Source organism: Somniosus microcephalus, chromosome 10 (genome assembly GCF_052327205.1).
Source record: "Somniosus microcephalus isolate GS21.2 chromosome 10, FLI_Smic_1.0, whole genome shotgun sequence".
In the NCBI taxonomy this organism is placed as follows: Eukaryota; Metazoa; Chordata; class Chondrichthyes; order Squaliformes; family Somniosidae; genus Somniosus; species Somniosus microcephalus.
Genome location: NC_140996.1, coordinates 67692218 through 67708515, shown reverse-complemented (window position 1 = coordinate 67708515; position 16298 = coordinate 67692218). Strand labels below are relative to the sequence as shown.

At 43.3% G+C, this 16298-nt stretch overlaps 1 protein-coding gene across 7 annotated transcripts in view; it reads left to right on the top strand.

Annotated features, from left to right (window-relative positions):
- The window catches only part of acot9.1 (acyl-CoA thioesterase 9, tandem duplicate 1), an 85444-nt gene that overhangs the window by 41443 nt on the left and 27703 nt on the right, over positions 1 to 16298 (top strand). For all 7 annotated transcript variants that reach the window (XM_085998587.1, XM_085998588.1, XM_085998591.1 and 4 more), the window contains 2 exons: positions 1684 to 1795; positions 15109 to 15199. In XM_085998587.1, coding sequence (XP_085854713.1) covers positions 1684 to 1795; positions 15109 to 15199 — 203 coding nt within the window. The remainder of the gene's footprint in view (positions 1 to 1683; positions 1796 to 15108; positions 15200 to 16298) is intronic.

Below are 16298 nucleotides of genomic sequence, written 5' to 3'. Positions count from 1 at the left end.
CCACCAGTTAGCGCCCAAAGAGGGCACTTAGTGGCTTTAGCGCCACTGGCCACGCCTCCCGCGAAATTCAGGTGGGCGCTAATGGCGGCGTTAGCCTGTAGCGCTGCGTCGCCACCGATGACGTCATCGGTGTGTGTACCGCTCCAAACGCGATATTTGGTTGCGCCCCCCGCTGTAGCGCCGGTCACAATTTGCGACCGGTTCAGGGGGGCCTACCTGCGGCGGTAGAGGCGCAAATTAAAGGAGAGGTGCGGGGCGGCCATTTTTGTTGTTGGCCGCTTGCCAGCACCTCTCCGCGCTGCCGTCCCCGGCCTCCTGAGCCCCCTCCCGGGTAGTGCCGCCTGTGTCCCAAGAGCCCGGCACTTCTCGGTGCTGGGCTCTTTTGCCGGCACTCGCGATCTCCGATCGCGCTGCAGCAGGCCCCTCCCCTTTAAGAAGGGGAGGAAGGCCTGCAGTACCGCAGCGCGCCGTGCTGCAGCGTGTGGCGCTGCGGCACCTAGCGCTGCGATTTTCAGTTGCAGCGCCCCAAGAGGGACGTGGGGCGCCTCGAGCAGCGCCCCGCTTCCGTTTGGGGCGCTGAAACTGAATATCGGGCTGGCGCAAGCGCCTCCATCTGGAGCGGTAATTCCGGTGCCCAGGTGAGCTGGGTGCCACCGAATTTCTAGGCCTATGACTCTATGACTAATTTTGAAATCTCTGTATTTGTCCCAATGCCAGGTAAACTTTGAGTAAAAATTTGTCTACACAGTTTGTTTTGTGTTTTGTGCCTTGTGCCTGTGTGTGAGATTCAAGAGCAAACTGTGTGACAGATTTCTGTTATGTCTTTGTACTTGTTGGAATACAAATCTGTCATGGCAATTGGATTTTATTTCAAATGAAGCTTGTTTTATCGTGGTTTAAATGGAAAATAAGAACAGAGCAGTCCAGTGGTTGTGCATGTGTTCTTTGTCTTCTATTTGTACAACACATTTATGGTGAGAAATATAGTTAGAAGTTATCTCTGTTTTTAAACTTTGTTTAAACCAATCCTTTTTTTGTAGTTTAACACATTTCGTGGATCAATTTCACCTCTGATGCGCTATCAATTACTCATAAAAGACTGAGAGTTAAGAGAGTAACTAAAGGCTTTTATTAACAAAAGAATGAAGGTCTGCCTCGAGTGGTCGACCGGTCCAGAAATACAAAGGGCTGGGGAGCAGTCACCTTTATACTAGGACTTGTGGGAGGAGTCAGCCGAGGCATGTCCAGGCATGTACACAGTGGAATACAAACAGTGGTTTACCACAACCTCTTGTCCGGTTTTGGCAAAAATAAACTTGTTAATCTCGTGTGGCATTGCTCATCATTCATCTGGGTTATTTTCTGATGTTCGTTGCTCATTGCCTGGGGTGAACTCTTTCTATTTCCACATTAAGTTACTAACCCCCACCCCATGTTCTCAACAACAACTTGCATTGATATAGCACCTTTAACATAGTAAAACGTCCCAAGGTGCTTCACAGAAGCATTAGCAAACAAAATTTGATTTCTCATCGTGATGTACAAGTTTTCTCCCTCACCTTCCATTATCTGGAGAAGACTTATCGTCTGCTTGTTTAAGGGGAAAAGGTTATTTTTATGTTCTCATCTTTTAAAGTTGGCAGTGAATTTACCAAAATCAAATTTTTTATGTTAAAATTCCAGTGAACAAAACAAAACGAGCTAAGCTGAAGGAGATCTCGTTATTGAAGACTGCGCCAAATGAAGAAGAAAGAAAAATTATACATGAAATGTTCCTGGAGACTCTGGATAGCAAGTAAGTGGAGTTTCTAGCCAGGTAAACTGCCAGCCTCCTTTACAGCCTCCTGTCGCCCTGTTTTCACAATCCCAACAGCCTTGTATTCCCTCCCACACCCTTCAGTCTTCCAATTCTGATCTTGTGTGCATTCCCCACCTTATCACCACACCATTCAGCTGCTTTGGTCCCGCTCTTTGGAGCTTCCTCTGTAAAATCTCTTTGGTTCTCAACTTCCTTCTCCACCTTTTTAAGAACCATCTGAGAATCCATGTTTTCAGGTAAGGTTTTGGTGACCCCCTCCTAAGCTCTCCTTACCGTGGCTTGGCATTCATCCTTTTCATCTTTTTGCTCCCTTATTTGTAAAATGCCGTAGTGGCTTTCCTACTTTAAAGGCACTATATAAATACAAGTCGTTGTAATGGAAGGATGAAAGTGATTTTCATTATGATGAAAACTTCCAGCAAAAGGTGATTACCTTGGGCTTGGTACAGCTAGATATCAAATTCTGTACAGAAAAATATTCTTCCTGTTTAACTTTTCCAATTTACGTGCAGTGGTTTTCTTTCAGAATATATTTGTTTTACTACAGTGATGTGTTAATAATGCAATTAACTTGACCTGTCTTTAGCAGTCCATCAGAAACAAAACATTTTCAAGTTTAAAATTCATTTTGAAATCATAGAAACTTACAGCACAGAATGAGGCCATTCGTCCCGTCGTGCCGGTGCTGCCTCTTTGAAAGCGCAGTCATGCTCAGTCCCACATCCCTGCTTTGTGTCTGTAACCCTGTCGGTTCCTCATCCTCAACTACCTCTCCTACTCCCTTTTAAAATTATTTATGGAATCGGCTTCCACCACCTCTTCAGGTAGAGCCTTCCAGATCCCGACAACAGAGTGAAAACATTTCTCCTCATCGCCCCTCTAGATCTGTTTCCGATTATTTTAAATCTATGACCTCTGGTTATTGACCCACTTGCCGGAGGGAACAGCCTTTCTCTTTCTACTCTATCAAACCTCCATCATATTGAAAACCTCTATTAAGTCATCTCTTAAACTTCTCTGTTCGAAGGAGAAAAGTCACAACTTTTTCAACCTCTCCTCACCCCTGGTACCATCCTGGTAAACCTCCTCTGCACCCGTTCTAAGGCCTTTACATCTTTCTAAGGCCTTTACATCTTTCCTGAAGTTTGGGGCAAAGAATTATCCACAATACTCCAGCTGAGGCCTAACCAGTGATTTATAAAGTTCTGACATGATCTCTCTGCTTTTATATTCTATGTCTCTATTTATAAACCCCAGTAACCCATATGCTTGTTTAACCACCGTATCACCTTGCCCTGCCACCTTTAAGGATATGTGTATGTGGACACCAAGGTCTCTCTGCTCATCTACACTTTTCAGAATAGTGCCATTTATAGTAAACTGTCTTTCCATATTAGTCCTTCCAAAGTGAATCACTTCATACTTCTCTGCATTGAACTCCATCTGTCATGCTTCTGCCCATTTCACCATCCTGTCTGTCATCTTGAAGTCTACAACTATCCTTATCACTACTACATTGCCAAGTTTTGTATCATCTGCAAACTTTATAAAGTCGCTCCCTACACCCGAGTCTAGGTCGTTTATATAAAAAATAACAGTAATGGACCCAAAACTGACCCATGGGGAACACCACGGCAAGCCACCTCCCAGTCTGAAAAACATCCATCCATCGCCACCCTCTGCTTCCTGTCACTGAGCCAATTCCATATCCATATCATCACTTTTCCTTTAATTCCATGGGCTTCCATCTTCTTAACAAGCTTCCTCTGGCACTTTGTCGAATGCCTTCCGAAAGTCCACATATACAACATCTACTGCACTACCTTGATCAACCTTCTCTGTTACCTCATCAAAGAATTCAATCAAGTTCGTCAGACACAATTTGTCTTTAACAAATCCATGCTGGCTCTCCATGATTAACCCATGCCTTTCCAAAAGAAAGCTTATTTTATCCCTGATAACGGTTTCCAATAACTTCCCACCACCGATGTGAGGCTGACTGGCCGGTAGTTTCCTGGTTTATCCCTCTCCGCTTCATTGAATAGTATAGCATTAGCATCCCCCCAGTCCTCCGGCACTACTCCTGTATCCAATGAGGATTGAAAGATTGTGACCAGAGCCTCTGCTGTTTCTACCTTTGCTTCTTTCAGCAACACAGGATGTATTCTGTCCAGACCAGGTGACTTACCAACTTTCAGTAATGCTGATCTTTTTAGTACATCTTCTGTTACTATCCTGTCCATAACTTCCCCCTCCTCCATTAGTATAACCTTAACATCATCTGCTTCCTTTGTACAGACAGATGCAAAGCACTCATTTAATACTTTAGCTATGTCCTCTGCCTCTACATGAAGATTTCCCTTTTGGTCCTTAATAGGCCCAACTTTTTCTCTAGCTAACCACTTACACTTTATATGTTCATTTGAAATGTGGTCAGCGGCGTAGCTAAGGAATTCGCCGCCGACCTCCGAACGAAATCCGCACTTACCTGGTGCGAGGCCCCAAATGAAAACTTGCTTTGAAATGCTGCGGAGTTATGCGCGGCGTAGTGACCCACGGATCCCAGGGGTGCACCGTTGTGCGTAAGCATACCTGGGATCACGTGGGCCGGTGCTCCTTTCGCTAGCCAATCAGGAAACAGAAATCTCCGATGCCCGACATCAATCAAATTGTAAATTAAACGGTGATAATATTTATTTGACAAGTACAATACTTGGCTTTAAAAAGCACAGGGAATACTTTGGGGTAAGTAGTGATTTACTGAAAGACTTAAAAAATATATATTTTAAACGATTTCATCCCTCAAACCGATCCTTTACAGCGGCCTGGTAAGTTAATAAGCTTCGCTGTTATGTGTTCGTTTTTAATTATTTGTACAATTTTCTCATTTCCTCCCCCCCCCACCCCCCCAGCACCACCTTACACTGTGCAAACAGACTTCTGCGCCTGTTTGCACCACCCGTAACATTTCCAGCGTAATTGATGCGCAGTTGGTGGGCAATTAGCCCAACTTATCGCCAGCAATGAGGATTTGAAAGTCGCAGCAGATAATTTTCCTATTTGGAACGTGACATCGCAAGTTCGGGATTTAGCTCATGCAGAAATCCCAAACTTGCAGTCAATTTCAAGGGCAGTATTTCACACTGACCATAAATTCTGCCCCAAAATGTCTTGGGGTTCAATTTAATGTTGCCTACTAATCTTTTCTAGTAACCTCTCTTTGCCTCCATATTAACTTTTTCAATTCACTCCTGTACTTTCCATAATCTTCCTGGTTATTAACTGAATCTTGCTCCTGACATTTGTCAGAAGGCTTCTTTTTCTGTTTTATTTTGATTTTTATTTCCTTTGTCATCTAGAGCGCATTAGCTTTGGATGCCCTACCTTTTCCCTTCAAAGAAATTTGCCTAGTTTTTACCTGATCTATCTCTTCCCTGAATGCCTTCCATTGCTCCGTTGCTGCTTTACCCTGCAATCGCCTTTTCCAGTCTACCTGTGCCAGGTCCCTTCTTAAATCACTGAAATTAATTCTTCCTTAGTTGAGCATTTTTACCTTCGATATTTTTTGGTCTCTTTTTATATAATTTCTCTAAACCAAATTATGTTGTGGTCACTGTTAGCTAGATGATCTCCTACTGTAACACCCTCCACTTGCCGTACTTCATTTCCCAGAACCAGATCCAACACTGCTTCCGTCCTTATTGGACTGGAGACTTATTGATCAAGAAAGTTCTCCTGTGTACATGTCCCTACCCTTAGTTTTTCCCAGTCAATATTAGGGTAATTAAAGTCTCCTAATATTACAAATTTTTTGTTACGTGCCTTTGAAATTTGCTCATCTATCTTCAGTGTTTGGAGCTCTTTTTAAAAAAAAAAAAAAAACCTCCCAGCAATGTAACTGCTCCCTCTCTGTTCCTTAACTCAAGCCAAATAAATTCAGTCCGAGAACCATCTAGTATATCCTTTCTATTTAGAATTGCAACATCATCCTCAATCAATACTGCCACAACCCCTCCTCTCTCCTTCTCTATCATTTCTGAATACTTGGTAACCACGAATATTAAGAACTCATTCCAGACCCGGTTTAAACCATGACTCTGTTAATGTAGCCACGTCATAATTCCATGTGGCAACTTGTCCCTGCAGCTCACCAACCTTATTAGTTCCACTGTGGACATACATACAATTTTACTCACCAATAACCTGCTCACAGATGCCCAGTTTGGGTTCCAGCTCCTGACCTCATTACTGCCTTGGTCCAAACAAGAACAAAGAAGCTGAATTCCAGAGGTGAGGTGAGAGTGACTGCCCTTGACATCAAGGCAGCATTTGACCGAGTCTGGCATCAAGGAGCCCCAGTAAAACTGAAGTCAGTGGGAATCGGGGGGGGGGGAAACGCTCCAGTGGCTGGAGTCATACCTAGCATAAAGGAAGATGGTTGTGGTGGTTGATGGTCAATCATGACAGCCCCAGGACATCGCTGCAGGAGTTCCTCAGGGCAGTGTCCTAGGCCCAACCATCTTCAGCTGCTTCATCAATGACCTTCCCTCCAACATAAGGTCAGAAATAGGGATGTTCACTGATGACTGCACAGTGTTCAGCGCCATTCACAACTCCTCAGATAATGAAGCAGTCCATGCCTGCAAGCAACAAGACCTGGACGACGTTCAGGCTTGGGCTGATAAGTGGCAGGTAACATTTGTGCCACAGAAGTGCCAGGCAATGACTATCTCCAACAAGTGAGTCTAACCACCTCCCCTTGTAATTCAACGGTATTACCATCACCGAATCCCCCACCATCAACATCCTGGGGGCCACCATTGACCAGGAACTTAACTGGACCAGCCACATAAATACTGTGGCAACAAGAGCAGGTCAGAGGCTGGGTATTCTGCGGTGAGTGTCTCACCTCCTGATTCCCCAAAGCTTTTCCACCATCTACAAGGCACAAGTAAGGAGTGTGATGGAATACTCTCCACTTGCCTGGATGAGTGCAGCTCCAACAACACTCAAGAAGCTCAACACCATCCAGGACAAAGCAGCCCGTTTGATTGGCACCCCATCCACCACCTTAAACATTCACTCCCTCCACCACCGACGTACCGTGGCTGCAGTGTGTACCATCTACAAGATGCACTGCAGCAACTCGCCAAGGCTTCTTCGGCAGCACCTCCCAAACCCGCGACCTCTTCCACCTAGAAGGACAAGGGCAGCAGGCACATGGGAACACCACCACCTCCAAGTCATACACCATCCTGGCTTAGAAGTATATTGCAGATCCTTCATCATCGCTGGGTCAAAATCCTGGAACACCCTCCCTAACAGCACTGTGGAAGTACCTTCACCACATGGACTGCAGCGGTTCAAGAGGGCGGCTCACCGCCACCTTCTCGAGGGCAATTAGGGATGAGCAATAAATGCCGGCCTTGCCAGCGACTCCCACATCCCATAAACGAAGTTTAAAAAAAAAAGTACAATTTACTACCTCCTTCGTCACGTTTGCTATTTTCCTCAATCTGGTCCCTGCAATTTTTGGGATATTTCTAATTTTACTGCTGTTTATATCTTTCTGTCCTCCAATCTAATTTCTGCTCCTTTCTGCTATTTTCTGGTTCCCCTCCCCCTGCCAAATTAGTTTAAACCCTCCCCAACAGTACTAGTTAACCTCTCGGTGAGAACATTGGTCCCGACTTTGTTCAGGTGCAACCCATCCATCTTGTTCTGGGGGATGGGGCACCTGTACAAGAATCTGAAACTTTCCCCCCTGCACCACCTCTCCAGCCATGCATTTACCTGCACTATCTTGCTGTTTTTATACTCACTAGCATGTGGCACTGGGAATAATCCTGAGATTACTACCTTTTTGAGGTCCTGTTTTTTAATCTTTTTCCTAGCTCCTGGAACTCTGCCTGAAGGACCTTTACACTTTTTTTTCTACCTATGTCATTGGTTCCAACATGAACCACGACTTCTAGCTGTTCCCCTTCCCCTCACAGAATGTATGAGAGGGTCCTTTTCTACAGGAACTTTTAAGTAGATCTTCTGACCAGTCCCCAAGTTCCTGCATTTCATTTCCGGCAGCTGTTTAACCCTGTGCTAATGCTCTCTACACTGAGATTTAAGTTCGCTATTTTCCTTGGTCACACTGTATTTTCCATTGTTTGCCCTCTGCAGCACCAAGAATAGACCCCAAATCATAGCGGACTTTGTCACTGAGCAGGCATTCCTCCATCATGGCGTCAGTTGGGTTTGCTGATCCTAGTAGTTCCTCTGCTTTTAGGACCGATTTCCCCCAATGTCGACCGAAATACTTGCTGACTTGTTCCCAGATCTTACATTTTAGTCGATAGTTAATAGCAGCAATAATTACTTGTGATTAATCTTCTGTCTACCAAGGATGATCTTCCTGAAACAGGTACAGAACACTTAGAGTCACTTTTAGACTCCTGGCTTCACTCACCATTTTTGTCAGATTTTAGCCACTCGGACTAATCTTATTGATCAATCAAACTTGCATTTATATAGCGCCTTTAACATAGTAAAACGTCCCAAGGTGATTCACAGGAGTGTTCTAAGACGAAAAAAATGGGACAAATACAAGTTGTTATAGATTCATAGAATGGTAAAGCACAGAAGAAGGCCATTCGGCCCATCGAATCTATGCCGGCTCTTTCAAAGAGCAATCCAGTTAGTTCCACTCCTCTGCTTCCTTACCTAAGGAAGGATATACTTGCCACAGAGGGAGTGCAACGAAGGTTCACGAGATTGATTCCTGGGATGGCGGGACTGTCGTATGAGAAGAGATTGAGTAAACTAGGCCTGTATTCTTTTGAATTCAGAAGAATGAGAGGGGATCTCATTGAAGCATACAAAATTATTACAGGGCTTGATAGGGTGGATGCCAGGAGAATGTTTCCCATGACTTGGGAGTCTAGAATCAGGGGCCACAGCCTCAGGATAAAGGGTAGGCCATTCAGGACGGAGATGAGATGAAATGTCTTCACACAGAGGGTGGTGAATCTTTGGAATTCTCTACCCCAGAGGGCTGTGGAGGCTCAGTCATTGGGTATATTCAAAACAGAAGTCGGTAGATTTCTGACTAGTAAGGGCATCAAGGGATATGGCGATAGGGCCGGTGAATGGAGTTGAGGCAGAAGATCAGCCATGATCTCATTGAATGGCGGAGCAGGCTCGAAGAGCCGAATGGCCTACTCCTGCTCCTATTTCTTATGTTCTTATGCTTTTTCCCCATATCCCTGCAATTTTTTTCTCCAAGTATTTTTCCAATTCCCTTTTGAAGGCTAATATTGAATCTGGATCCACCACCCTATCGGGCTGTGCATTCCAAATACTAACCACAAGTTGCATAAAGCTTTTCCTCATGTCGCCTCTGGTTCTTTTGCCAATCACCTTAAATCTGTGCCCTCTGGTTACCGACTCTTCAGCCATTGGAAACAGTTTCTCTTTATTTACTCTATCTAAATCCCTCATGATTTTAAATACCTCTATCAAATCTCCTCTTGGCCTTCTCTGCTCGAAGGAGAACAACCCCAGCTTCTCCAGTCTATCCATGTAACTAATCCCTCATCCCTGGAACCATTGGAGTAAATCTCTTCTGTATCCTCTCCAAAGCCTTCACGTCCTTCCTAAAGTGTGGTGCTCAGAATTGGACACAATACTCCAGTTGAGGCCAAACTAGTGTTTTATAAAGGTTCATCATAACAACTTTGCTTTTGTACTCTATGCCTCTATTTATAAAGCCCAGGATCCCATCTGCTTTATTAAATGATTTGTTAACCTGTCCTGCCGCCTTCAAAGATTTGTGCACAAACACCCCCAGGTGTCTCTGTTCTTGCACCCCCTGTAAAATTGTACCGTTTAGCTTGTATTGTCACTCCTCATTCTTCCTACCAAAATGTATCACCTCACACTTTGCTGCAGTGAATTTCATCTTCCATGTGTCCGCATATTCCACCATCCTGTCTGTCTTTTTGAAGTTTATTACTATCTTCCTCATCGTTTACTACATTTCCAAGTTTTGTGTCATCTGCAAATTTCAAAATTGTGCCCTGTAACCCCTAAGTCCATCCAAGTCATTAATGTATATGAAAAACAGCAGTGGTCCTAGTACTGAACCTTGGGGAACACCACTGTATACCTCCCTCCAGTCGTAAAAACAGCCATTCACCACAACTCTGTTTTCTATCCTTTAGCCAATTTTGTAGCCATGTTGCTACTGCCCCTTTTATCCCATGGGCTTCAATTTTGCTAACAAGCCTAATATGTGGTACTTTATCAAACGTCTTTTGAAAGTCCATATACACATTGGGTCCAAGAGTCTCATGTCAGCAGCTTTAATATTTTATTATATAGGGTATACAGCACAGAAACGGGCCATTCGGCCTAACCGAATGCCGGCGTTTATGCTCTACTTGACCCTCCTCCCGTCTTTGCTCATCTAACTCTATCAGCATAACTCTCTATTCCCTTCTCCCTCATATGCTTATCTAACCGCCCCTTAAATGCATCGATACTATTCACTTCAGCCACTCCCTCTGGTAGCAAGTTCCACATTGTCACCACTCTTTGCGTAAAGAAGTTTCTTCTGAATTCCCTATTTGATTTCTTGGTGACTATCTTGTATTGATGGCCTCTAGTTTTGCTCTTCCCCACAAGTGGAAACACTCTCTCTGTCTATCAAAACCTTTCATGATTTTAAAGACCTCTATTAGGTCACCCCTCAGCCTTCTCTTTTGAAAAGAAAAGACCCAACCTGTTCATCCTTTCCTGATAGGTATACCCTCGCATTTCTGGTATCATCCTTGTAAGTCTTCTCTGAACCCTCTCCTGTGCCTCTATATCCTTTTTATAATATGGCGACCAGAATTGTACGCAGTACTCCCAAGTGTGGTCTATCCAAGGTTTGATACAAGTTTAGCATAACTTCCCTACTTTTCAATTCAATCCCTCTAGAAATAAACCCTAGTGCTTGGTTTGCTATTTTTTATGGCCTTGCTAACCTGTGTCGCAACTTTTAGTGATTTGTGTATTTGTACTCCCAGGTCCCTTTGCTCCTCTACCCTATTTAGATTCTTATTTTCCAAGTGATATATGACCTCCCTATTTTTCTTACCAAAATGTAATACCTCAAGTTTGTGTTGAATTTCATTTGCCAATTATATGCTCATTCTGCAAGTTTATTAATGTCTTGTAATTTGTTGCAGTCCTCCTCAGTATTGACTATCTTTCCCCCCCCCCCCGCAATTTGATGTCGTCTGCAAATTGTGTTTTTGATTCCAAAGTCTAAATCGTTAATATAAATTGTGAGCAACAGTGGTCCCAGCATTGATCCTTGTGGAACACCACTTCCCATCTTCTGCTACTCTGAATTTCATAACTCTCAACAAAAATATATCCCAGTGAGAAAGAAAGATTTTAAGAGAAGGGAGCACCATCTGTGGCTAACTAAGGAAGTAAAGGATGGTATCAAATTGAAAACCAAGGCATACAATGTTGCCAAGATTGGTAGGAGGCCAGAGGATTGGGAAATTTAAAAAAAAACAGCAAAGGATGACAAAAAAGAGAAAGAAGATGAATTATGAGAGTAAACTAGCAAGAAATATTAAAACAGATAGTAAGAGCTTCTACAGGTATATAAAAAGGAAGAGAGTAGCTAAAGTAAACGTTGGTCCCTTAGAGGATGAGACTGGGGAATTAATAATGGGGAACGGGGAAATGGCAGAGATTCTGAACAAATATTTTGTGACATGAATCAGTCATTCATGAAAGAAAGACTTATGAAATAATACTGAGCGGCCTACAGGTGGCGCTGTCCAGGGAGAGTATAAATACTCGGGCACGGGCCCAGCTTGCGCAGGACATTCTTAACAGGAACTAGTGAAGGACACAACTAGACCGCCATGTTGTAAAACAGTTGATTAAAGCTTTGTTTAACGCTTAGACCAAGTGCCTAGTAGTTTTCTTAAATCATTTTGTATCTGTCTTCACGGTAGAAGACACTAACAACCCAATAATGGATAATCAAGGGGCCACAGGGAGGGAGGAACTAAAAACAATCATTATCACTAAGGAAAAAGTACTTGGTAAAATAATGGGACTAAAAGACGACAAGTCCCCTGGACCAGATGGCCTGCATCCCAGGGTCTTAAAAGAAGTGGCTGCAGAGATAGTGGATGCATTGGTTGCAATATACCAAAATTCCCTGGACCCTGGAGAGGTCCCAGCGGATTGGAAAACCGCAAATGTAACACCCCTATTTAAGAAAGGAGGGAGACAGGAAGCAGGAAACTATAGACCAGTTAGCCTAACATCTGTCATTGGGAAAATGCTGGAGTCCTTCATTAAGGAAGCAGTAGCAGGGCATTTGGAAAATCATAATGCAGTCAAGCAGACTGCATTCATGGTTTTATGAAAGGGAAATCATGTTGAACAAATTTGCTGGAGTTCTTTGAGGATGTAACGAACCGGGTGGACAAGGGTGAGCCAGTGGATGTGGTGTATTTGGATTTCCAGAAGGCATTCGATAAGGTGCCGCATAAAAGGTTACTGCATAAGATAAGAGCTCACGGAATTGGGGATAATATATTAGCATGGATAGAGAATTGGCTAGCTAGCAGAAAGCAGAGAGTCGGGATAAATGGGTCATTTTCCGGTTGGCAAACGGTAACTAGTGGGGTGCCACAGGGATCAGTGCTGGGGCCTCAACTATTTACAATCTACATTAATGACTTGGATGAAGGGTGTAATGTAGCCAAGTTTGCGGATGATACGAAGATGGGTGGGAAAGCAAGTTGTGCAGAGGACTCAAAGAATCTGCAAAGGGATATAGACAGGCTAAGTGAGTGGGCAAACATTTGGCAGATGGCGTATAATGTGGGAAAGTGCAAGGTTATCCACTTTGGCAGGAAAAATAAAAAAAGCAAATTATTATTTAAATGGAGAGAGATTACAAAATGCTACAGCTCAGAGGGACCTCGGGGTCCTTGTGCATGAAACACAAAAAGTTAGCATGCAGGTACAGCAAGTAATTAAAAAGGCAAATGGAATGTTGGCCTTTATTACAAGGGGGTTGGAGTATAAAAGCAGGGAAGTCCTGCTACAACTGTACAGGGTATTGGTGAGACCACACCTGGAGTACTGCGTACAGTTTTGGTCTCCTTATTTAAGGAAGGATATACTTGCATTGGAGGCGGTTCAGAGACGATTCACTAGGTTAATTCCAGAGATAAGGGGGTTGGCTTATGAAGATAGGTTGAGCCGGTTGGGCCTATACTCATTGGAATTTAGAAGAATGAGAGGTGATCTTATTGAAGCATATAAGATACTGAGGGGGCTCGACAAGGTAGATGCAGAGAGGATGTTTCCCCTCGTGGGGAAATCTAGAACTCGGGGGCATAGTTTCACAATAAAGGATCTCCCTTTTAGAACTGAGATGAGGAGGAATTTCTTCTCTCAGAAGGTTGTAAATCTGTGGAATTCTCTGCCCCAGAAAGCCGTGGAGGCTGGGTCATTAAATACATTTAAGGTGGAGATAGACAGATTTTTGCAAGATAAGGGAGTGAAGGGTTATGGGGAGCGGGCAGGGAAGTGGCTTTGAGCCCAAGATCAGCCATGATTTTATTGAATGGCGGAGCAGGCTAGAGTGGCCTCGTGGCCTATTCCTGCTCCTATTTCTTATGTTCTTATGTACCCTTTACCCCTACTCTCTGCTTTCTGTCCTGAAGCCAACTAACTATCCATTCTACTTGTCCCCTGACTCTGCGTTCTCTGACCTCATTCATTAGTCTATTACAGGAAACTTTGGTTTATCCGGAGGTTGTATGTCCGGAATACTCGATCTAACGGCAAAAATCAGGAGCCGTTTTCTGTAAGTTTTTTTAGATCTCGTTCTTTTTTTTTCCCAGTCAGCCACTGCAAGGTCTGTAGCTATAGCAACAGCTTCAGCTAGAGACGCTTGCAGCTGCAGCCGACTCTTTAGAAGCTGTTGCTAAGCAACAGTGTTTGTTGTCAGATACGGAGATGAAAACCTCCGTATGCTTCAACGTTAACTTTGTATGTTCGGCAGTTTTGATAGATCGGCAACACGCCGGTCCCGTTGGTGCCGGATATCACAAAGTTTCCTGTATGTGGTACCTTATTGAAGGCCTTTTGAAAATCTAGACAAATTACATCTACTACATTACCCGTGTCTACTCTCTGTTACCTCTTCAAAAATTCAATTCGGCTGGTCAAGCAAGACTTCCCCTTTTGAAATGCATGCTGACTATTTATTATATTTTTGGTTTCTAGATGTTCTTTAATTTTCTCCTTTAGTAGGGATTCCATTATTTTTTCCTACCACTGATGTTAAGCTGACTAGTCTATAGTTATTAGGAAATACAAGACTTAGCTTCTGCCTTATCTTTGCATTTATATATTAATCATAGTAAACATGCAATTCCTGCATGTTGACAGTAACTTACATCAGGTCAGCTCATTGGATGGAACTTTAGATGCCTTGAGGTTGATCTCCAGTGTCTCAAGTCCAAGCTGCATCCACCAGGCTACTAGAATACACCAACCTTTATACTTCTCCCCCAGCACCTTTACTTCTGGTCACCGGATATGATGTAACCACAGCACCACGTGCGATTGATTCTCTTTGTTTGAAAAATGGTAGAAACTGGTTTTGTCTGGCTCTGTACTTCAGAAAGTAGACCTCGTCATTAAACTCATTTAAGGTTTCTCTGTTCAGCACTTTCTCCATTATACTTCTGTATCCATGATAACCTTGCTAACTAAATTTATACACTCCTAAAGTCATGTAATACAATTCTCATCTAAGGGTCTAGTGCCTGAAGGAATACAAAAGAGATGTTTTCGACAACATGCTATACCCTCTATACTAGTTAACCCGTGAAGCTTTCTGCTCCTATCACGTTATCCTAATGTAAGTCATTTTTCTAATTATCCCTGAAACCTACAGTCAGTCTTGATTGTGCTCAAGTCCTGGTGTGGGTTTGAATCCAAGACCTTGCGACACTGAGCCAAGGCTGATGCCTGTTCTGGGATAAATTCTGTAGCAATTTTTTGCTGGCTTTTAAATTTGAATGGGGTATCCAAAGCTAAGCATCCATTAGCCTAGGCCACCATTATTGTGCTGAGTTTAGCGTGGCACTGACTTTGGAAGCATAGCAGACTGATGTGGAGATGGGTGATTGAAAGAAGAAAGAACTCAAATATTTAGTTGCTCCTCTTCACAAACTAGCCACTAACTGATATTTTTTTAGGACAGTAAGCTTCCGCAGTCGGATCTTACCAGAGAATTCAGTGTGGATGGAACAAACAAAGCTTAAAAGTCTGGAGATATGTCATCCACAGGTATGTGACAACTGTAAGAATTCAATGTGATCATTTTATGGATATTAAAACTTATTTCTTGTTAAGACATCTGTTAAATCTGCTCAATGAACTATAGCTATCCCGAGTGCTGCTTACAGGTCCATTCTATTCATCTATTTCCATTTTCTCCCTCTCTGTAAAATGTCTTGGGGTGTTTATCTACATTAAAGGTACTCTAGAAATGAAAGTGTTCCTGAACTAGTTTTAGCTGAGGAATGAGAGTTTTTGTCATTACAAGAACCAACCAGCTAGAGGTAATGAAAGAAATCAGTATTTGTAGGGAAATGGTGTTGGGGAAGTTGACGGGATTGAAGGCCGATAAATCCCCAGGGCCTGATAATCTACATCCTAGGGTACTTAAGGAAGTGGCCCTAGAAATAGTAGATGCATTGTTGGTCATCTTCCAGAACTCGATAGACTCTGGAACAGTACCCATGGATTGGAGGGTAGCTAATGTTACCCCACTATTCAAAAAAAGGTGGTAGAGAAAAAGTGGGGAATTATAGACCGGTAAGCCTGATATCGGTAGTGGGGGAAATGCTAGAGTACATTATAAAAGATGTAATAGCAGAGCATTTGGAAAGCAGTGACAGGATCGGACAAAGTCAACATGGATTTACAAAAGGTAAATCATGCTTGACTAATCTACTGGAATTATTTGAGGATGTAACTGGTAAAATAGATAAGGGAGAACCAGTGGATGTGGTGTATTTGGACTTTCAGAAGGCTTTCGATAAGGTCCTGCATAAGAGATTAGCTTGTAAAATTAAGGCACTTGGGATTGGGGGCAAGGTATTGACTTGGATAGAGAACTGGTTGGCAGATAGAAAGCAAAGAGTTGGAATAAACGGGTCGTTTTCCAAGTGGCAGGCAGTGACTAGTGGGGTACCGCAAGGATCGGTCCTTGGACCCCAGCTGTTCACAATATATATTAATGATCTGGACGAGGGACTTGGATGTAGTATCTCCAAATTTGCAGACGACACAAAGCTGGGTGGGAGGGTATGCTGTGAGGAGGATGTTGTGAAACTCCAGTACGATTTGGACAGGTTGGGTGATTGGGCAGAAACATGGCAAA